We start from the raw sequence: 24,374 nt of genomic DNA, 5'->3' as shown, positions 1-24,374 counted from the left end.
TATTCCATTAAATGACTATTTCACAATTTATCCACTGTCCTGTTAATGTTTGAGTTCAAATTTTTTCAGCATTAAAAGTTTTGCATTGGGCATCCTTGTATACATTTCCTTGTGCATGTGTTTGAGAGTTTTCTGTAGGGAATATAACCAGGAATAAATTGCTTGCTAATAGGGGACACATTTTCAGATTCACTATAGTCAGATTACTCTTTAAAATGATAGAGCTGATTTATAGCCTTACTAGCTATGTGTATGAGAGTTCCTGTTGTTCCACATCCTCAATAAAACTGGATATTGTTCCAGCTGTTCCTTGTTTACTGATTAATTTAAAGACAGCACTGTGCTTAGCAACCATCTCAAACACAGGGTCAGATGCAAACGTATTTTTTCATACCAGGCTTCCTCCTTTTAAAAGAATTGTTTTTGCTTTCAGAGTAACAAATCCAAGATAATTATAATACAGCTTTTTTGGCTCTATTTATTTATTTTTAAGTAATGCTTCTTTTTTTATGACCACAAAGTGAATCTGTTAGATAATTTGGGAAGCAGAGTTACAAAAAAGAAAGTTAAATTCCACCACCTAGACATAGCCATTGTTAACATTTTGCAATGTATTTCCTTCTGGTGTAAACCTAAAGATGATATACATTTACTTTATCATTAGAAATCATGCTGAATTTGTCATTTTTTATCAGTTTCACTTAAAATTATATGGTGGTCTTTCCTACATCATTGAATATTATTTGAAAATACCATTTTAATAAACTGCTTTCTTCATATAAATGTGTTATAGTTTAATCATTGCCCCTTGGAGGACATTTTTGGTATTAAGATAATACTGCAGTAAACAACCTGGGTATATAAATCTGAATTTCAGTTTGTTTCTATGAGATGGATTTCTAGAATAGGTCGGTAAATATGGAATTAGATTAAATAGATTAAAAGCATGACATCCAGGGAGGAAAAAAAGCAATCGAGAGAGAGGGAAACAGAACATGTTTGCGGCTCATGAGATCCATTAACCAGCTTCTCTCATATTTGAGTTGAGTAGCAAATCTGTCCTTACCTGAATTTGGCAATCCTTCTCTTACTAGGGATGATGTCAGAGATGAACTCTACCCTACTGTGGACACCAGAGAGTTGGTTGTGTATTGTAGTGTTTAGGGATTATAGAATCTTAGAATTGGGAGGGAACTTTAAAGTTTTATTATCCATCTTCTACTCCTTTCAAAGTCCCTAAATTAAGTGTATTTTGTGGAATACGACCTTGAAGTATATTTCTAGTCTTGACTTGCTGAATGCCTGATCCCAAACAACTCACTATTATATAAGGCAATCTGCTCCTTCATTGGACAGCCTTGATAAGTTGAGAATGGTTACTGCACTTAAACCCAAATTTGATTTCCTGTGACTTTCACTTATTGTTTAATTTGATCTTTAATGAAAGTCTCTCTAAAAATAATTGTGGAAATATTTCACCTTTATATACTTAACTATTAACTTCTACTATAATTAACATGAAAACAAACATATGTTTGACCTACAGTCTTTGTTTCCCCCCAAGGTATAATTTAGCTTTACCTTGTCTTTATAGTGAAAATTATATATGTCAACAGAGGTAGGATAGAAAAACTTTCCACGTATTTTTATACTTGGGGGACAGAAAAGTTCCAGTGCCTCTTAGGTTAGGCATTTTCCCCCTTTGGCAGATGGCTGTTGAGGCTCAGGTTTAAAGACCTGTTCATTTGCACAGATGTTAAAAGTAGAGCCAGGATTTAAACCCAGATCTAATTTGAACACCTGCCAGCTTGCATGTCTGCCTTCCTAACTTACCTATCTTAATTTCACGTAAAATCAGATGTCTGTTCAAAAGATGTTCGTGTCTTTGGGTTTCTTGGTTAATGTATCACACTGGTAGCGTGTGTGTCATTTTTGAAGGTGAATTGCTCCTGCTGGCTTCTGTTTAATAATCCCAGCTCCTCTCCCCTTGGTTTAGGCACCCCAAGGATTTCCTTCGCATGATTGCCCATCTCTCCCTGGTGCCCCTATGGGACTCCTTCCTGTTTCTGGGGAAACTGAAGCACAGAATGAGAAAAGAGGAACAAATAATCCCACAATTTTTTTCCTGAATATTATCAACTGATATGTTCTGTAGAGGAGGATGTTTTCACAGCTGTGTGCTTTTGGGATGGTGGGAAAAGTTTGAATTTATAATTTATTTATAACTTGGGTGTCTTCTATAACAAAGGCAGTGACGCAGGTGCTTGGTGGACTTGGAACATGGAAACCCGTTCTCAGCCCCGTGATAGGAATCTTTCTGTTTATGGTCACACTGGGATTCAGATATAATATCGCGGTGAACTTGAGACTGAGGGTCAGAGACTCAAGGAATGGACTTGCTGAATATATGATTTAATTACCCTAGGTCAATCAAACCTTGACTAAGTGATGATGGGATATGTTGTGTGTGTGTTTTTATGTAGTTGTTGAGGAAAAGGAGCAAAGTTTAATCCTTGGTTTGTTGACCTTTGGTATCACTTTTATCTCGTAGTTCCATATAACTGCCTTTGCTGAATTTTCAAAAGGCTGCAGTCAAGTGATTTATAGATAAGGCCTCATTCACTACTTACACAAGGAGAGCCCATATCTTCAATTATGGGTGACGTAAGTTTACTTTACAAACAGGAATGAGTTCATTTCTGTGAAGAGATATGAACAGAATGTGTCTCTTGCTCTGGTGAGAAATAATTTAAATTGGAACTTGCTTGGAGGGAACAGAATGGAGTAACTGGCCTCTTGAGCTTTCAGAAGTTAGGGATCTTTAGCCAAGGCCCAAGGGACACCAGTTGTGTTTGCAGAACTCACCCAAATATGAGCATTCCTCGGTATATGAAACAGCAAACACCAATGGAGAACAACATTGTATGTGTCTATAAGGTGCCTGTGTGCCCTGTGTGTTTCAGAGATAAATATACATGATTGCTCCCCTCAAGGACCTTAAGAGGTAACTGGGGAGAAAGCAGGAATGTCAGTAATAACACATTAAAAGGATGCTATGGTAAATGGCAAAAATGAACCATCAGCCACATGTGTTATGGAGAGGCAGCCCATGAAGAGTAAGATTTAGTTCTGAGTGAGTTAATGTTGCTACTGAAAACATTTTGATTCCAAAGGATAACTGCCTCTCGAATAAACCAAAGTCTTAAGCATAAATTAAGACAAAAATGGCATTTTAAGTTAATTCCTCAAGTAAGTTTGCCAAATTACGGACACCGGAGTTTGACAAACTGGCAACTCTAGAACTCTCTTGGTTTGGCTAGTGTATTATCTCTCTTAAATTACACTAGTATTTCTATCTCCAAAAGTCATTAATTTACAGTGTTTTTTCTTTCTGTTAACTCCAACACTTATTTCCATCACTGTAATTTGTTGTTACGATCATTATTACTATTACTTTACTTGATATAGAGGATAATAAAATCTGTCTCTTAAGGTCATCCTAACAATTAAATAAAATAAAATACATAACATGCTTAGCTAAGAGAGTGTCATCACTAATGTTAGCTTTTGTTTTTCTTATTCGTGAGATGCAGGGCTTTATATAATGCTTTATACATAGTTAAATTTTAGTAAGTTTTAATAATATGTGATTTATTGTCTACCAGAGGGCTTTAACATGTAAAAATGTGTTAAGGAAACCTAACTCAAAGTTGGAGTCAGGAAGCTATGAAAGGGAGGGCTCTCACATTCTACCTGTCCCATCTTGCATAGTCCAGTGGGAAGAAGGAAAATTTCCAAGGAAGCTTTCCTTGCCTTCAACCAGTGACAGGCAGGCCGCCACCCCTATAAAAGGATGCTGCAGACTTGCTTATGTTTCTCCATACTTGCCTGTTTCTCCATAGTTCGCTTTTCCTGAATTTTTCCTTTGCTCTTCCCGAGTAAGCTCAATTTTGCTGGCTGAATTGCTTACCCTTTTCTTTTAAAAGGTTAACAAACATGCATTGTCTCATTTAATCCTCTCAGATACCTTTCAGTTGTATAGTATTAGCCCCATTTTAACTGATAGAGGAATTGAGGGTAAGTATATCAGTCAGATTTTCTGGCTGATGTAAGCCTATAAAGAAAGAATTTATTGATAGGATAGTGGATAGCTTACAGAATCTCCAGAGGATCTCTAGCGTCTCAGGTTTTGGGCTACTTACCCAAGCATAATGGCTGAAGTCATGCCACAGCACTGATCCGATGAGGGCACTACTGCTGTCAGGCCCAAGCATGTGACGCACCTTGTACCACAAACACTGCTAGCTGGCAGTGCAGGGTGGACTTGGAAACTCGTTCTGCTTCCATTGCCACCTCAGAAACAATTTTTCCAGAAACCACTGTTGCCAGGGAATGTGCCTTGTGGAAGGTCCCTATTTTGCAACATTTGCTCCTAGTTTGGGGTTGGGTACATAGGTTGGCAGAACTTTCATAGGCTTGTATTCTAGCAGCAGGGCAAGTGGGAAAAAAGTGCCTCTTGGTTCTTGAGCTTCTTGGTATAATAGGCAAATAGGCTGTCATGTATGACACTTTGCTTTATTGCCAGCTCCTTGGGTCTTAACTCTCTCTACATAGAAGGAATACTCTGTATTTCCTGTTAGTTCTATATAAGCTGAGTAGAAATTGAGACTGTTTTATTCATAGATTTCATGTGTGGAAAAGCAGTTTTTTTCTAAAACTGATATTCTTAGAAATTAGTTGTTACAAGTGAGCAGTATTGCTGCAGCATTTTAAGCTACTAAACAGGAACTTTTCATCTGATCAGGGTTCTTTCTCCAGTGTAAACAGTCCTGCGTTTCCCATTATCCATTGGGGTGCGGGGATATAATCCTCCCAGGAAGCCATGAGTTAACACCTACAAAAGGATGACTCCTTTGAGCAAGAAGGTCTTGGCGTTAATATTTCAGATTTCTTTTTTGCATCCTTTCCTTAGTATTTCATTTATAAAGTGAATCCGTAATTCATTTTTCTGAAATTGTAAAAGAAAAAAAACCTTCATTCCCAATGTGATATCTGTTGACTCTGTTAAGATAGCTTCCTCTCATTTAGTCAGTCTTGGTGAGCCTTGCTGTATTTCTTGTAAGTCTTTATTTCTAAGACATTGTGTATGCTTCAGACTATGGTAAGTATTACTCATGTGTTACGTGCCAGTTTTTGAAATAACACTTTCAGTTCCTTAAAGCAAACTCTTTTAGAAAGGGAAGAATCCTTTGGTGCCACAGATGACCATCTTCCCTTTGTCTGGGGAGCTGCAGTTTGTGGGTGTTGATGTTTCAACAGGTGGAGACCCCCTGGGTGTGTGAACCTCAGCCCCAGGTTGCAGGGAGGACCTACGTGCGCCACTCTCGCAGGCTGGCATTCACTCTCTCAGACACGCGAGACAGAGTGGGCTTTCTGCGTTCACTCAGTGGGAGATGTTGAAAGGCTGTGGCATCTCAACTATGAATGTTTGTAGTAGACTGTGTTTCTTTTATTTATTTATTTGTTTTTATTAAGGTATTATTGATATACACTCTTATGAAGGTTTCACATGAAAGACAATGTGGTTACTACATTCATACACATTATCGAGTCCTCCCCCCATGCCCCATTGCAGTCACTGTCCATCAGTGCACTAAAATGCCACAGAGTCACTGCTTTAGACTGTGTTTCTTTTACTTTTATGCTCAGAGTCAGGGTTTCCTGAATTTAAATATGTTCCTTTCTGCATGAACTTAGTCTTGTTCCTGTAATAAAAGAGTCATGGCAAAGCAGTATAGACTAATACTGTTCTCTCCTCAATGGCATTTTCAAAGTTCAGACTTGGAAGAAAACATAATTCAATATACTCAGTTTTCAAAGAAGGAAATAAGGTTTATTTTTCCCTTGGTTTATCCTTTTGTATTTTTATTTTGTTCCCTATTGGTCCCATTTTTTTTTTTTTTACTGGCTTCTTTGTTAGAGGGATATAATGGAGTATTTTTTTTAACCACAATTAAAGTCAGTCTACTTTTTATTGTGGTAAAATATACATAATGTAAAATTGACCATTTTAACCCTTTTCAAGTGGTCAATTCAGCAGCATTAAGTACATTCCCACCATCCTTTTCCATTGCCCCAGATTGAAGCTCTGTCCCCATTAGACAGTAGCTTCCTATTCCCCACTCCCCTCAGTCCCTGGCATCCATTATTCTACTTTCTTTCTTCATTAATTTGACTATTCTTTGTACTTCATTTAAGTGGAATCATATGTTATTTGCCTTTTTGTGTCTGGCTTATTATTTCACTTAGCATAATATTCTCAAGGTTCATCCATGTTATATATGTAAGAATTCCTTTTCCTTTTTAAGGCTGAACAGTATAACATTGTGTGTATATACCAGCTTATCCATTCATCCATTGACGGATGCTTGGGTATGTCCATATCTTAACTATTGTGACTAATGCTGTTACATGAGCACAAATATCTCTTCTAGACCCTACTTTTAGTTCTTTTGTGTATACACCTAGAAGTGGAATCACTGGTAATCATAGGGTAATTGTACACTTAATGTTTTTGAGGAACTGCCATGTTATTTTCCACAGTGACGCGCCATTTTACATTCCCATCAACAGTACACAGGGTTCCAGTTTCTCTACATCCTCACCAACATTTGTTATTTTGCTCTTTGTTTTTTTTAAAGTAGCCATCCTAATGAATATGAGGTGTGTGGTATCTCATTGTAGTTTTGATTTGCATGTCCCTTATGATTAGTTGAGCATCTTTTTATGTGCTTATTGGCTAGTTGTATATCTTATTTTGGAGAAATGTCTATTCAAGTCTTTTGACCATTTTTGAATTGGTTTGTTTATTTTTTTATGTTGAGTTTTTAGAGTTCTCTAGATATTCTGCTATTAATCCCTTATCAGATATATGATTTGTAAATATGTTCTGTTAGGTGGATTGCTTTTTTACTCTGTTTGATAGTGCCTTTGATGCACAATATTTAAAATTTTTCATGAAGTCTGATTTGTCTATTTTCTTCTTTTGTTGCCTGTATCTTTGGTGCCGTATCTAAGAAATAATTGCAAATCTGATGTTGTGAAGTTTTTGCCCTAAGTTTTCTTCTAAGAGTTTTATAGTTTTAGGTCATCAATCCATTTTGAGTTAATTTTTGTTTATAGTATCAGATAAGAGTTCAGTTTCATTCTTTTATATGTGGATATCCCATTTTCTTAGCATTATTTGTTAAAGAGAGTGTTCTTTCCCATACTGAATGGTCTTGGTACCCTTGTAGAAAATCATTTGACCATATATATAAGGGTTTTTCCCTGGGTTCTCCATTCTAGTCCTTTTATCTGTATATCTGTCTTTATGCCAGTATCACAGTGTTTTGATTACTGTAGCTTTGTAGTAAGTTTTAAAATCAGCAAGTGTTAGTCCTCTGGGTGTGTTCTTCTTTTTCAGGATTATTTTAGCTCTTAGGGGTTTTTGAGGTTCCATATGAATTTTAGGATGTGTCTTCCATTTTTGCAAAAAAAGATTAGAATTTTGATAGAGGTTGTATTGAATCTGTAGTTCACTTTGGGTAGTATTAACATCTTAACAATACTAAGTTTTCCAATTCCTGAAACATGAGTTGTCCTTTATTTATGTCTTCTTTAATTTCTTTCAGCAATGTTTTGGAGTTTTCATTGTACAAGTCTTTTACCTCCTAAGTGTTTATTCTTTTTGATACTGTTGTAAATATAATTGTTTTCTTAATTTCCTTTTAGGGTTATTCATTGTTAACATATAGAAATGCAACTGATTTTTGTGTGTTGACTTTGTATTCTGTTACTTTGCTGAATTCATTATTCTTAATTTTTTTTGTATGGAATCTTTAGAGTTTTCTACATATAAGATCTTATCTGCAAACAGAGGTAATTTTACTTCTTCCTTAACAATTCTGATGCTTTTTATTTAAGCATCTGGCCCAGATTCTCTGGCCAGAATTTCCAGTACTTTGTGGATGGAGTGAGAATGACATCCTTACCTTACTCTTGATATTGGAGGAAAAGCTTTAGTCTTTCACCATTGAGTATGATATTTGCTCTGGGTTTTTCATGTATGGCTTTTATTATGTTGAGGTAGTTTTCTTCTAGTGCTAGTTTGTTGGGTATTTTTATCATAAAAGGGAGTTGAATTTTGTCAAATGCTTTTTCTGCATCAATGATTTTTTATCCTTTATGTTAACGTGTATTACTCTGATTTTTGTATGAACCATATTTGCATTCTAGGAATAAATCACACTTGATCATGGTGTGTAATCCTTTTAATATGCTGCTGGACTCTGCTGGCATTTTAGGGAGGCTTTTTTCATGGGTGTTTACAAGGGATATTGGTCAGAAAGTTTTGTGATGTGTGTTTGGCTTTGCTATCAAGGTAACGATTACCTTGTAAAATGCATTAGTGTTCCTCATCAATATTTTGGAAAATTTTGAGAAGGATTAATGTTAGTTCTTCTTTTAAGTAGTTGGTAGAATTCACCAGTGAAGTCATCAAGCTCAATGCTTTTTTCTGTTGGGAGATTTCCTTTTTATAAGCCTATTCATATTTTCTATTTCTTTATGATAGTCATGGTAGCTTTTTTTGTTTCTAGGAATTTGTTCATTTCACTAGATTATACCATTTGTTGATATACAATTGCTCATACTACTCTCTTATAATCTTTTTTATTTCTGTATATTCAGTAGTAATGTCCACACTTTCATTCCTGATTTTAATAATTTGAGTTATTTGTTTTTTCTTTAGTCCACCTTCCACCTAGCTAAAGTTTTTGTCAATTTTGTTGATCTTCTCAAAGAACCAACTTTTGGTTTTGCTGACTTTGTCTATTTTTCTATTGTCTGTTTCATTTATCATTTGTTCTAATCATTATTTCCTGTACTCTACTAGCTTTGGGTGTAGCTTGTTCTTCTTTTTCTAGTTCCTTAAGTTAAAATTTTATGTTGTTTATTTGAGATCTTTTTTTCTTTTTTAATGTAAGCATTTATAGCTGTAAACATCCCCTGTAGCACTGCTTTGCTATATCCCTTAAGTTTTGGTACATGTGTTTTTGGTTTCATTCATCTCTAAGTATTTTTAAATTTCCCTTGTGATTTCATCTTTGATCTATTGGTTGCTTAACAGTGTGTTTAATTTCAGCAAGTTTGTGAAATTTTCAGTTTTCCTTCTGTTATTGATTTCTGACTTCATCCTGTTGGTCAGAGAAGATGTTCTTTATGATACCTGTCTTTAAAAATCTGTTGAGACATAATTTATGGCCTAACATGTGGTCTGTCCTGGGAAATGTTCCATGTGTACTTGAAAAGGATGTATGTTCTATTGTTGGGTAAAATGTTCTGTATATGTCTGTTAGATCTAATTGGTTTACTGTTTTGTTCAAGTCCTGTATTTCATTACTTATCTGTGTCTGATTATTCTATCCATTATTGAGAATTGAAGTCTCCAACTGTTACTGTAGAGCTATCTGTATCTCCTTTCAATTCTGTCAATTTTTGCTTATTTTAATGATTTGTTACTAGGTGTGTAAATATTTACTATTGTTATGTCTTCTTGCTGTAGTGAACCTTTTATTAATATATAATGTCCTTTATCTCCTGTAACCTTTTTTGATTTAAAGTCCTTTTTGTCTTAATTAGTGTAACAAGTCCTGTTCTCTCTGGCTTACTTTATGCATGGAATATCTTTTGCTATCCATTCACATTCAATTTTTGTCTGGATGTAAAATGAGTCTCTTGTAGAAAGCATATATTTGATTGTGCTTTTTTTAAATCCATAGTGCCAATCTCTGTCTTTTGATTAAATAATTTATTCCATTTACATTTAAAGTAATTGCTGATGAGGAGGGACTTACTTCTGTCCTTTTGCTCTTTGTGTTCTTTATACCTTATAGCTACTTTTCCCTCATTTTCTGCATTACTGTCTTTGTGTTTAGTTGGGGTTTTTCTTGTAGTGAAATATTTAAATTCCTTTCTCATTTTCTTTTGTATATTGTATATCTATTTTATTTGTTGTTATCATGGGGATTATATTTAACATACTAAAGTTATAACACTGTAATTTGAATTTATGTCAGATTAACTTTAATAACATACAAACTTTGCTTCTTTACAGCTCCATCTTCACCCCTTTCAGTTGTTGATGTCACAAAATTACATCTTATACATTGTCCAAAAACATAATGTTTTAAATATGTATTAGTCTCTTAAAATCATGTAGAAAACAAAAAGTGGAGTTGACACTATTATTATAATAACACTGGCTTTTGTAATTGCCCATGTGTTTACCTTCACTGAGATCTTTATCTATTTATATGGCTCCAGGTTCCTGTCAAGTGTTCTTTCACTTCAACCTGTAGAACTCCCTTTAGCATTTCCTGCAGGGCAGGTCTAGTCGTAATGAACTCCTTCAAGCTTTTGTTTATCTGGGAGTGTCTTGATTTCTCTTCACTTTTGAGGGATAGTTTTGCCACATACAGGATTCTTGGTTGACAGTTCTGAATATAAAAAGCTTTAAAATATTGGCCAACTGCCTTCTAGCCTCCAAAGTTTCTGTTCAGGAATCTGATTATAATCTTACTGAGGATCCCTTGTTTAGAATGAGTTGTTTTCCTTTGCTGCTTTCAAATTTATCTCTCTTTCTTTGACCTTTGACAGTTTGAATGTTTCCTGGTATAGATCTCTTTGGGTTCATTCTACTTGAAGTTTGTTGACTTTCTTGGATGTTTGTATTCATGAGTCTTTCATCAAATTTGGGAAGTTTTCAGCCATTATTTCTTCATATATTCTCTCTGTCCTTTTCACTTTTCTCCTCTGGGACTCTTGCAATGTGTACGTTCATCTGCTTGATGGTGTCCCCACAGGTCCCATAGGATCTTTTCTACTTTCTTCAATCTTATTTCTTTCTGTTCCTCAGACAGGAAGAGAAATTGGTAATTTCCACTGTCTTATTTCAAGTTCACTGATTCTTTCCTCTGTCTGTTCAAATCAGCCTTTTAATCCATCTAGTGAAAATTTCATTTCATTTTTCATACTTTAAAGGTCCAGAATTTCTTTTTGGTTTCTTTTTAGGTTTTCTGTCTCTGTAGTGGTGTTTTCATTTTGTTGATACATCATTTTTCTTGACCTTCTCCTTGTCTTCTGTTAGTTTTTGAGCATCACTAAGGCAGTTGTTTAAAAGTCTTTGTGCAGTAGATCTGCCATCAGATCCTTTTCAGGCAGAGTTTCTGTTTTTTGCTCTTACTTTTGAATGATTTTCTGTTTTTGTGAGCCTTGTGATATTTTTTGTAGAAAACTGGACTTGAATCTAATAATATGGTGACTCTAGAAGTCAGATTCTCTCACTTCCCTAGAGTTTGTTGGCCTTTGTTTTTTGTTTTTGTTTGATTATTATAGGTTGCCTCTATACTAAGGATTACCCTGAGATTTAAACATAATGTTTCCCAGGGCTTTTTTGAGCCTGTACTTCTACTGAGCATGCATAGTGGCTTTCTAATATACCCCATGTATTTGGTTGCTTTCAAATGTCCTTGTGTTCAATGTTTAGCTTCAAAAGAGGAACAAGAGAAAAATGAAGAGAATGAAAAATGTGCCTGCCCTTTAGGTCCCTGGGGAGTCACCTCAGCTGGAGGGGGAGGGGCTTGAAACAGTTGCGGATATGCAATAACAGTGGCCACTGCTCCTTGTCTACGTCTTTGTGATCAGAAACACCAACAGCAATCAGAATACAGATTCCTGATGTTTGGAGGACAGGGTCCTTTTTGTCCAGCTTGGATGGATTCTACAAACTGTGTAGGTTGCTCCAAGGACAGGTACACAGCTGCCTGCCACAGGAACTGGGGGATAGATAGCTGCTGTTGTGCTAAAAGCTGAAACTGACAGAAGTTCATCCAAGCCTTCTTCTGGAAGTTGCAAGTCTTAAATAGACTCCAGAATTTCAAAATAGTTACATCAGACAGATTCTGCTGGTGTAATTGTTGTCTAGGTAGGAGACAGATTCCTGGTATTATTTTGCCATCTTTCCAGAATCTTCTCTGTGTTTAAATTTTAAACTACCATGCTGTCTTTCACAGTGGGTGCAACATTTTACATTCTCACCAGCAATACACAAGGGTTCCAATTTCTCCACATTCTTGCCAATACTTTTTCTTTTTTGTTGTTTGGATAATAGCCATCCTAATGGTTAAGTGGTATCTCATTATGGTTTGGTTTTCCGTTTCCTTAATGATGATGATGTTGAGCATCTTTAATGTGCTTATTGACATGTGTCTTCTTCAGAGAAATGTCTGCTTATGTCCTTTGTCCATTTTTGAATTGAGGTTTTGTTGTTGTTCTATTTCACTTTTAAATTTTAGTTCCTATTCACATCTGCCTTCCTTGTGTTCAACTCCTGCTTGTTTTGATAATCTGCTTGAAGAGTGGGACTACTTCTTCATTATTTCCTACAGGACTGGTACATAGGAGGTGCTAGCATAAAAGGGTCACAGCATAGAAGGGTCAGCCAGTCATGCAGCCAGATTTTGAAACCATTCTTATCTGACAATGACAACAGTTAATTGTTGAGGACAGTGAGGAAATTAACATGAATTGAATAGCTAGACTCTTCTAGATACTGTGGTAGATGTAACTTCATATAATTCTCACAATACTCCTTTAATATAGATAATATTTAATTTATAGATGAAGGGTTTGAATTCAGGAAGATAAATGGCTACCCTCACATGACACAGGTAGTAAATGACAATCCCTGGGTTCAAATTCCCAGATCTACCTGATTCCAAAGCTTAAACCTTTCAAAAAAAATTTTTTTTTATTGAAATATAATTGATATGCAATATTACATTGGTTTCAGGTATACAACATAGTGATTCAGTAATTATATACATTACTAAATGCACACCATGATAAGTGTAGTTCCCATCTGTTAAAATGCAAAAATATTACAATATTATTGACTGTATTTCCTATACTGTACCTTCATCCTGTGACTAATTTATTTTATAAATGTAATTTTGTACCTCTTTATTGCTTTCACCTTAATCCCCCACTCTCCCCTCCTCCCATGGCAACCACCAGTCTCTTCTCTGTGTCCATTTTGTTTTGTTCATTTGCTTTGTTTTTTAGATTCCACAAATAAGCAAAATCATATGGTATTTGTCTTTCTCTGCCTGGCTTGTTTCACTTAGCATAATACCCCCTAGGTCCATCTGTGTTGTTGCAAATGGTAGGGTATCTTTCCTTTTTATGGCTGCATAATATTCCATTGTATATATGTACCACACATATAAGTGCTTTTATTTTCTTTGGATAAATTCCCAGAAGTGGAATTACTGGGTCATTGGGTATTTTTATTTTCAGTTCTTTGAGAAACCTGCATACTGCCTTCCACAGTGGCTGGACCAATTTACATTCTCACCAACAGTGTAGGAGGGTTCCCTTTTTTCCACATCCTCACCAACACTTGTTATTTCTTTTGGATAGTGGCCATTCTGAATGGTGTGAGATGATACCTTATTGTGGTTTTGGTTTGCATTTCCCTGATGATTATCTTTTCATATGAATGGCATCTATATGTCTTCTTTGGAAAAATGTCTGTTCAGGTCCTCTGCCCATTTTTTAATCAAATTATTATTTTTTTGGTGTTGAACCATGCATTCTTTATGTATTTTGCATATTAGCGCCTTATCAGATATATCATTTGCAAATATATTCTCACAGTAGATTGCCTTTGCATTTTGTGGACAGTTTCCTTTGCTGTGCAGAAGCTTTTTAGTTTGATGTAGTCCTACTTGCTTATTTTTGCAAACCTTATGCATTTCTCATTGTGTCATGCTACCTCCCTTCCTTGCCTGTAAATTCAAACAGAGAACAAGCCTTTGGACCTGAAGATTGTTGAAGGAGGATGATGAATTGAACATTTTACTTAGTTCTTTGGGAAGAAAAAGTGGAGATTGTGGAAAACTAAGTTCAGTTGATTACAGTGACTGGATTTCTTGAAGACACTGAGGTGTCTCATTTGCAGATATTGATCACTTTTGGAAACACTGGATCTACTTTTGGTTGTGACATCCTCTGTTCTGGTTTCTTTAGTACCATAAACCAGGGTCATTGGCCGGGGACAAATGGGTGCCTGAACCCAGATGAATGAGGTGTTTTCCATAACCTACCACAAATTCCATTGAAGCCTGAGCACACTTTTCTCTCTCTGTATCTTAGGAAAGGCAAGAGTAAAGGGACAGATTTTTATCAAGATCCTGGTGTAGAGTAGGCAAACCTTAAAAGGGAGGTGGTTATTATCCCAATTTTATATTGAGAACACTGAGGCTCAGAGGTACAGGGTAATTTTGTCCAAATTCACACAGCTAATAAATAATGGGACTAAATTTAGCATTTCTCATACTTCCTGTCTTAGTCCATTCAGGCTGCTATAACAAAATGCCATAGACTGGATGCCTTCTAAACAACAGAAATTTCTAAGTTATGGAGGCAGGGAAATCCAAGATCAAGGTGCTAGCAGGTCCAGTGTCTGGTGAGGGTCTGCTTCCTGGTTCATAGAAGGCTGTCTTGTAACTGGGTCCTCACGTGGCGGAAATGGCAAGTGCACCTCTGAGGTCTGTATTATAAGGGCACCAATCCAGTCCACTCTCAGAGCCTGTCACCTCCAAAAGGCCCTACCTTCTCATACCATCACATTAGGGACTAGGTTTTAAAATAGGAATTTGGTGGGAGACACAAACATTGAGTCTGTAGCACCACCTCAGTGAAAAATTGTTCTTTCTTGACCCTCTGGTAGTTGCTGGAAGCTGTTAGGAGTGAGGGCCCAGGACTCTTTCACTTCTCATCAGGCACCATGGTGGGTTGGCATGTTATCTTGGGCTTGTCTGCACTTGCAGTCTCTTCTGCCACATAGGTCAGCCAAAACAGTGATGATAGCCTTTCTGGGTGACTCCCTCTCCTGGGTGAGGCTGGTGACCCTTCAAAGTGCTTGAAAGATGAAAATTCCTAAAGGAACCGTCTAAATACCCCCAAAGAAATTGATCACTAATACACATCATAAGATTCTGCCAAAGAAGGATAGGTATTTCTAGACTTTTTCCTTTCTTTAAGAGAAGGGAAGGGAGTGCCCTTGGAACCACAGTTTATATAGAGTACATGTGGCTTATGTGCTTTTGTCTTTGAAAAATACTGTGACCAGTAGAGTCAAAAATCCCTTATTAGTTTTGGGGGGAATTTCTTTTTTCATAATCTGTTAATTAATTGTACTTTTAAATAACTTTTGTCAAAATTACATAGATTCTATTTTCTGGATTCTGTAGCAGGAAATGGAGCTTGTTATGCTGTTTCTCAAATATGGGCCCCAGTACTCATTATGCTCATTTCTAGTCCTGGAAGTGGCTAAGCCGCTAAAAGTTAAGGAATTCAATTTGGTAATAGCCTACATTGATACCCATATGGTTCTGTACTCTACTTCAGAAAAACTTTTTTTCCCTACCCTAACATTTCAGAAAGAAAAAGGTTGCTCAGCAAAATATTTTCCAAATTTCTAGCCCTGATAATTTTTCCACCCAACACTTCACACAAAGAGGTAGGTACAGATGGCAGTTTGCTAGGTCTGTGTAAAAATCAGTCTTGGTCATCACCCATTCCCTGGAGCCCACCTCCATTCCTGTAAAAACACAGTGGTTTCAACAGGGTCTTAGGAAATGTTTCCAGTATTTACCATTTGCAAATGTGGAACCTATTATCAGGTTTTTAACTCAATAAACATCACTAGTTTAAGCAAAAGAAGAATTAAAAATCTGAGGATAATGGCCCTGTTCCCTAGTACATTAAGACATCATTTAGAAGCTTTTATTTAACATGAAAAACTAAGCATAAATACATGGAAGAACTGAGTATTAGGAGTGAAGTGTGATGATGTCTATGATTTTTCAATGGCTTAGGAATAGAAAATAGAGAAAAATGAAGTAGATGTGATAAAATGTTGTTGAATCTCGATAGTATGTGGTATATATTTTTTCCTACTTTCTATATGCTTGAAATTTTGTATAAGTAAAAAAGGAAAAAATCTTAAGCATAAATAACACTTACGAAACTAGACAAAAAACAATTTCAAGGTGTTCTGTGGTTCCTTCTCTATTACCTAAGGATTTAGGTTATAGAGTTGGTAAATAAGAATTAAAATGGCTGTAAACCTCAGAGGCCAGATAGGTAATGTGAGTGAGTGAAGCTGACTGGCCATCAGACAGTAGGAAGTGGTGGGGATTGAGAGAGCAGGAGACTACACACCTCATTGAAAGCATCTGCAGTTTTTAAAAACTTTAATGTGCATTGAAAATGAAAACAGTTCTGAGGACTGGTAGTTTGTGGTCTCCTAAAAATGCCAAAATTTATCATCTCTAAGTTTACTCAGCTTTCTGTGCTCCCTTCTCCTTTATCAGAAGCTGTAGGGGTGGTTCAGTCATCAAAATGAAAAAGATGAGTTCCTGCTGCTTAAGAGTAATGGGACAGCTTTGTGTTTATCATCTCTAGAAATGACCTGGGTGCCAGCTTGTAGCTTCAGGAACAAAGTGGCCTGTCTTCTTTTTCCTCTTGTCTTGTGCTTTCCATGATCTGGAGCAGGATTTGTGGTAGATTTACAGAGATTCCTGTGAGTCAGAAAAAAAAGGCAGCATATTCTCATAATAGAACTCATATAGCTGGGCCTTGTTTTAGATGATTAGGAGGAGGGTACAATTGTGATTTGGACAGGGCACAACTGCCCCTTCTTAACCTAATTAGAGAACCTTTTATGTAGCAGGGGCTATATGCTAGACACTAGAGATAGAAAGATAAGTTGACATGTTCCCTATCTTCTACCAGCTCACAGTTTGTTATGAGGCTTTTAATACTGTATTAAGGTGATTTCAGCCATATAAACCTTGGTGAGAATGAAACATAAGGAGCTGGATTTTGGTTTTGGCTTATGGAGTTGAGGATACGGGGTGAGGGAAGAGGGGAGAATTGCCCATGGACACATAACTGCCACGTGGGAGACCTTGACCACTTTTTGTTAAAATGAATTTTTTTTAAATGCATTCATATGATATAAAAAATGTTATACTATGAAAGTCTCCCTGCCCTTGTTCTCCATCCAATTCTTGTCATTCCAGCATTTATGTAAATCAATATAAACAAATAAGAATATGTATTATTATTTATTTGTATGCTCATTTGTATAAAAGAAAGCACACTCAATACGTTATCCTTTACCTTCCTTTTATTACCTAATATCTTGTGGAGATTTTCTATGTGAATACATAGCTTCCTCATTCTTTCCTATGGTCATAATACTGTTTGTGGATGTACCTTGACTTAATTAACAGACTCCCTATGATGGACATTGAAGTGTTTGCACATCTTTTGCTGTTAAAATCACCATAACAAACAATCTTACATATGCATTATCACTTAGCACATGTGCCAGTATGGGCATAAATTCCTGGTAGTGAAATTGCTGCATCAAAGGCATTTGTAATTTTGATATCCAGGCCAGCTTGCCCTCCATGGAGGTGTTTATAACTTACCCACTAATCAGCAATGCCTGTTTCCTCATAGTTCCACCTACTGAGTTTTTTCATCATACATTTGGATTTTTACCAGTTTGATCGGTGAAATATGGGCTTGCATTAAGGTTTGAATTTCTATGTCTCTTATGATGAGTGAGATTTTGCATCCTTTCCTATAGTTGAGGCATTGGTATTTCCTGTGAAATGCCTTTTCATATCCTTTGTCCATCCTTCTTATGCTAATTTTTACTTGCCAATTTCTAAGAGCTCTTCACATAATAGAAAGCTTACCTCTTGTGATGTGAGTTGCAAATATTTTTCCCAGTTTTTTTTTAACTTAGGGTGCTTTTTTGCCATGAGGAATCTTGATTTTTTTTTTATATTGTTGCATTAGCAATGTTTCCTTTATGGCCTTTGCATTATCAGGGCCCACTGTTGATGGCACAAATCATTCATTCCTCTTTCCACGGTGACTTCTCAGTCTTTTCCTCTTCAGTCTTTGACTGAGAGCAAAAAGCTTCTACTATCTTCCTCCCTGAGTCTGTTCCTGGAACTGTGCTTTTTGTCAGTGACAGGGCAGTCCTTGATAAATTTTGTTGGGATTTTAGTGGTCTGAAAAATCTCCAATTTTCTTGATTACAGGCACTCTAGAAAACTGTTTGGCAGTTACTTATCAAACTAAACATGCAATTATCATGCAACCCAGTAGTTGCAGTCTTGGGCATTTATCCCAGAGAAATAAAAACTTATGTTTACACAAAAACCTATACATGACTGTTCATAGCAGCTTTGCTTGTAATAGCCCCAAGCTGGAAACAACCCAGATGTCCTTCAGTGGTTAAACAAACTGCTGTCTACATACCTTGGAATACTACTCAGAAATAAAAAGGAACAAACTATTATACATCCAGCAACTTACATGAGTCTCTGATGTATTATGTTGGGTGAAAAAATCAGTCCCCAAAGGCTACATATTGTTTAATTCCATTTATAAAACATTTACAAAATGATAAAATTTTAGAAATGGCAAACAGATTAGTGGTTGCCAGGAGTTAAGGTTGGGAAGAGGTATGAGAGAGAGAGAGAGAGGTGGATGTGGTTATAAAAAACAACGCAAGGAATCATTGTAGTGATGGCCTGGCTCAGTATCTGATCGAGGTTGTGCATACACAAACCTGTAAGTGTGAAAAACTTGTATAGAACTAAGTACAGTCCCCGCTTATCCATGGGTGATACCCTCCAAGACCCCAGTGGATGCCAGAAACCACAGATAGTACTGAACCCTGAATATACTAAGTTTTTTCCTATACATACATACCTATGATAAAGTTAGTTTATTAAGCTCATAAGGGATCAACAACAATAACTAAAAACAGAACAGTGATAACAATATACTGATGAAAGTTATGTGAGTGTGATCTCTCTCAGAATATCTTACTATACTGTATTCACCTTTCTTAGTAATGAGAGATGATAAAATGCATATATGATGAGGTGAAATGAGGTGAATGATGTAGGCACGGTGAAGTGTTAGGCCACTATTGACCTTCTGATGATAGGTCAGAAGGAGGAGCATCTCAGGACAGCAGTTGATCACAGGCATCTAAAACTGTGCAAAGCAGAACCATAGATAAGGGGGACTACTGTACACAGGCATACACACACACACACACAGGTGCAAGTAAAATAGGGGACATCTGAATAAGATCAATGGATTGTATTAATGTCAGTATTCTGATTGTATTGTACTTTTGCGAGCTATTATTGTTGGGGGAAACTGGGTAAAGGGGTACACAAGATCTTGTACACAGGACCTCAAAAAGAATTTCAATTTAAAAATCCCCATTTCTGTGAATACTAGCCTCATCAAAAGCTACTATGTGGGGGCAGGTTTGGCTTGCTCTCTTGTGCTGGGATGAGCAGTGGGACAGCTGAGGGTCCAGGGGCTGGGCAGAGGCAAGTGGGGAAGCAGAGCAGCGCCTCAGGTTCCACGCTGCCCTCGGCTCTGTCAGGCCAGATGAAGATCTGAGGGTCCTGACCGGCATTCCCAAGGATTCTTTGGGATGGCCCACCTGGGTAGCCCATCACCCAGCCTGTTTGGAGGAAAAAGAACACTGGCTTAGGATCCAGTACCTCAGAACCAGTGAGAGAATGACATTGGTGATTGGGAGGCAGAAGTGGGGACGGGCTCCTAGGATGAACTTTGGTGTGGGTGGGTCCCTCCTGGTCATGCCCAGCCTGTGCCTCACTGTCATATTTATTGCAGGGTACTGTGGCTTGGCAGAAAGCTCTTGGCCGAATGTCAGAAGGCTTGAGTTCTAGTCGGAACTTTGCTGTGTGACCACGGGCAAGCCATTTTTAGCCTTTTTGATTTGTTCTGTAAATGCTAATAATTTTCCTGTTCTACACTCCTTAAAGAAATGTAAGATAATTCTATATGAAAGGCTTTGCAAATATAATGTCCTATGCAAATGTAATGGAATTTAATAATTTCACAAGTAAACTGATGTTGGAAGAAAATGTGAAGAATGAGTTTCTGGGGCATTAGCTGTCATTCTGCTCACTTTAAAAATTTTTCATTTTTGCATCTCCTCCCAACAGTTTCCTTACATGTTTTATTTCCTTTTCTTGATTTCACAGGCAACCATTTTAATTATTAAAAAGAACTAAATAAGTATATCTTCCAAAGTTTTCAATCAAGAAAGGATTTATACTCTTGATACCTTGAAATAGTGTCATAAGATCAGGAGCTCGTCTTGGAGAAACCAATTACTAGCTATGTGACTTTAGGAAAGTTACTTAACCTCTCTGTGTCTTAGGTTCCTCATCTGTAATATGGGGCTAATAATATCTTACTTACCAGGACAATTATGAGTATGAAAAATAATACACAGGACAGCAAGTGCTTGGTACATAATGCTGATCCATAAATGATAGTTGCTATGACTGTCATTACCATGTAACAAAAGATGCAAGATTAAATTTTAGTCTTTGCTGTCTTCAGTGAACTTAAGCTACTTTAGTCACAAGTTTATTAACGGTAGTTTCCATTTCATTGGATATTGTTCCTTTCTTCTGTTTTGAAGGACTGTTGAGTGGCCAGACTTCCCCAACAAATGCCAAATTGGAGAAACTGGATTCCCAGCAGGTGTTGCAACTCTGCCTCCGGTATCAGGATCACCTCCATCAGTGTGCAGAGGCTGTCGCTTTTGATCAGAATGCTTTGGTTAAACGAATCAAAGAGGTAATGTACTGTGGGAAAGTAACATCACTGACTCATTATTGTGACATCCTGTGACCTCTAGGTCCTTTTCTCCTGGGCAGTAGAGCCAGTGATCCCAGCTTTATGGGAAGTAGCCATTTTCCAAGTCTTGTCATTTGTCTCCATCACTTTGGGGAGATTATCTCTCCTAGCAGTAAAGTGTCATAGTGAAAAAATGTGGTCCAAGGAGCTAGACTGATCTGGAACTTGAATCCTGGTTCGCCGCTTACTTGATTCGGTAAGCTACATAACTTACCTTGGACTCAGTATCCTCATATGAAAAATGGGAATGATAGTAGTAACCTACCCCAAGGGTTGAGTGAAGATTAAATTACTCAGTGTTAGCTATTATTAGTATGTGTAAAGTCCTGCCATATAATTTGCTCTAGCTAATATTTTGTCTTCAGATTGACTTTAGCTGTTTCCTATATGCAATTTATATTTTGTTTTCCAATAGGGTATGAGTTATTTGAGAACAGGTGCCTTGATATCTCCCTCAAATGTATTTTTCACTGTGTTAAAACATGGAAGGCACAGTGATTCTTAAGTGTTTGGATGGAAACAATTGTTTGTACTTAATCAAGGTTTTTGTGAAGAAAGAAGCAAGATAATTCATGTGAAAGTGCTTGTTAAACTAAAGCACTCAGTAATGTTGAGTATTAATAACAGTAAGTAGGTATTTCTTTTGAATATCTAAATATATCGAGTGGGCTGCTCCATGGCACAGCTCTGGGAGAAGGTATAAGTAAATGCATTTTCCAAAGTTTTCAATAAAGAAGGGATTTATATTCTGTATCTTGGAGTATTGTCATATAAAGAGAAGGTCAGGAGCTCTGGAGAAAGCACTTACGTGAATGACACCCCCTGGAGTTGTTGAACAAAATAGTCACGGTCATTGATGCAGGCAAGAGAAGATGGACATGAGGGAATGCCCAAGTAAAGGGCTGAGAGTCACTGCAAATTAACAGTCAGTAGTCAACATAGTACATCCTTGAGACTACTAAGCAGTCATTAATTATATTGATAGATTTAAGTTGCCAACCCTTCCAATGTTTTCTTTAGTTATCTTTTATAAAATATTGTGCACATATATGCTTCTCTCATGGATTAAATACTTTCATTTGGAAGACTTTTAAATATGACCTTTCATATTGGTTGGCATTGATGTGCCTTTGAAATATTTTAAATTTACTTTAATACATTATGATCTGCAGAGCTTCAAGTTGCAAACACGATTGCACATAAGAATCACTCGAGTTTTTGCTTGTTTTAATACTGAATTCTCTCCTCGCAGTAGGTCTAGGATGTAGGCTGTGAAACATTAATAAGCTTACCAAATTATGCTAATGCCATTGTACATTCCCTGGGATTTGGGACCACTGGTCTAGAGCACTATTTTCCAAAATAAGTTCTGTAAAACTGGCTCTATGTAAAGAAGGTCAAACTTGCATATTCCTTCATCACCCTTGAAAAGTCATAATGCATTGTATTACTGTATTATTTATAGGAATCTTACAGGAAAGAAACTTGGCACTTTCCAAACTTATTTGACCTCAGAACTCTTGTCTTAGGTAGCGTCTACAGAAGTAGTGTTTTTGGAACATACTTTGAGAAATGCTTTTGTCGATATAAGGCCTTACCATTTTTGATGATTGTACCAGAAATTAACTGTAACATTAACTCTAGAGAGAAGATTTTAGAATAATAAGTAACTTTTAATGCTTCTTGTCTTTTTGAAAGGTGCTCTAATCCATACCTGTGTTTCATAGTTTAGGAAAGCATGGTATGGAAAGATTACATGACCAGCTCATTGTTAAAGAGTAAGTAAAGCATTTCGTAGCTGGCAGTACCAGATAGAAGTCCTCATCATACTTCATTTTCAAGAGTTCAAAGCAGTGTTTCTTGGCTCTGAATGCATGTTAGAATCACCTGGGAATTTTTTCCTCCAATATATAAGGTGGAAAATTTTACACACACACTGACCTAGACAAATCCTGTGACCCTTTGTGTACTCATTGCCCAACCACGGCAACATCGACTTGTGAGCACTCCTGTTCCATCCATATCCTAGCCATTCCCTGCCACCTCCCCAGTGGTCTACTGTGGAGTAAATCTCACGCATATCATTTCACTCATAAATATTGAGTATGTATCTTTAAAAGTAAAGGACTTTATAACAACGAAGAAAAATTGAAGGAACAAAACAGCAGCAGACTCACAAACTCCAAGAAGTGACCAGCAGTTACCAAAGGCGGGTATAGTAGGGGAAGGTGGGTGGGGAGGGAGGGAGAAGGGGATTGAGGGGCATTATGATTGGCAAACATGGGGTCACGGGGAAGACAGTGTAGCACAGAGAAGACAGGTAGTGACTGTGGCATCTTACTACGCTGATGGACAGTGACGTCAATGGGTATGGGGAGCACTTGATTATATGGGTGATTGTAGTAACCACAATGCTTTTCCTATGAAACCTTCATAAGAGTATATATCAATGATACCTTAATGAAAATAAATAAATAATAATAAAGAAATAATAAAGGAAAAGAAAAGGACTCTTAAAACTTTTAAATTTGAATTAATTTTGGACTTAGAGAAAAGTCACAAAAACAATTCAGAGTTTCTGTATACCCCTCACACAGCTTCTTACAGAAGCCTATACAGTGATCAAAACCAGGAAATGAACATTATACAGTACTATTCACTAAACAGAGACTTTATTAGAATGCCATCCATTTTCCACTAATAAAGAACACCTTCTCAAAAACACAGCCACAGTGCTGTAATCATACCTAAAGTATTTAATAGTAATACCTTAATTCATTCAGTATAGTTGAGGTGCTTTTAAAAAAATACAGGTGTATAGGTCTCTCTCTGACCAATTAGATAAAAATTAATAAAAATAAGACATTCTAACATGTGGCCAAGGTTGAGAACCAGCATTCTGAAGCATTCATTTAAAACAATTAAACTGAATTTAAAATTCTGTTTGGGGAACTTTGGGATTCATTTTGAGTAGTCAGTAGTTACACAGGATTGTTGCAAATAGACCAGTACTCACAATACTGAATAATATATTATTGGTAGCTCTCTTAGGGTGGAGGAGGTGAGTGCTGTGCAGGGTTTTCGCTGGTATCTTGGCTTCTCAGTCAGCATTGTTGAGCAACTCTTACAGACCTGCTTTGTGTGAGGTCTTTTAGGGGTTGCAGAGGAATGTGACATAGTCCCTGTTTGCTGAGAGCTTGGTGTGGTAAAGGACCAAAGATATAAGGAATAGCAACATGAAAGATATGGCACTGTTGATGGAAAGTGCTCAACTGTGGTTGGTAAGTTCTGCAAGAGCTACAGATCAGGATACACTGGAGCACATGGGGTTTCAGCTAGGTGTTAAGGAGAATCAGGGTTCGGGAAATTAATGGGAAGAAGGACTGGGGCAGTGCAGGCTGGACTGCATTAAGAACCTTAGAGACCTTCTGGTCCAGCACCCTCATTTAGATGCAGAAGCTGAAGCCTACTAGAGAAAGCCT

At 36.9% G+C, this 24,374-nt stretch overlaps 1 protein-coding gene across 4 annotated transcripts in view; it reads left to right on the top strand.

Annotated features, from left to right (window-relative positions):
* BORCS5 (BLOC-1 related complex subunit 5) overlaps window positions 1-24,374 on the top strand; it is a 94,249-nt gene that overhangs the window by 38,176 nt on the left and 31,699 nt on the right. For all 4 annotated transcript variants that reach the window (XM_017668750.3, XM_037023036.2, XM_017668749.3 and 1 more), the window contains one exon: window positions 20,675-20,832. In XM_017668750.3, coding sequence (XP_017524239.2) covers window positions 20,675-20,832 — 158 coding nt within the window. The remainder of the gene's footprint in view (window positions 1-20,674; window positions 20,833-24,374) is intronic.

This window comes from Manis javanica, chromosome 15 (genome assembly GCF_040802235.1).
Source record: "Manis javanica isolate MJ-LG chromosome 15, MJ_LKY, whole genome shotgun sequence".
NCBI lineage: Eukaryota > Metazoa > Chordata > Mammalia > Pholidota > Manidae > Manis > Manis javanica.
The sequence above is the reverse complement of the archived record's forward strand: the minus strand, read 5'-3'. Positions and strand labels throughout refer to the sequence as shown.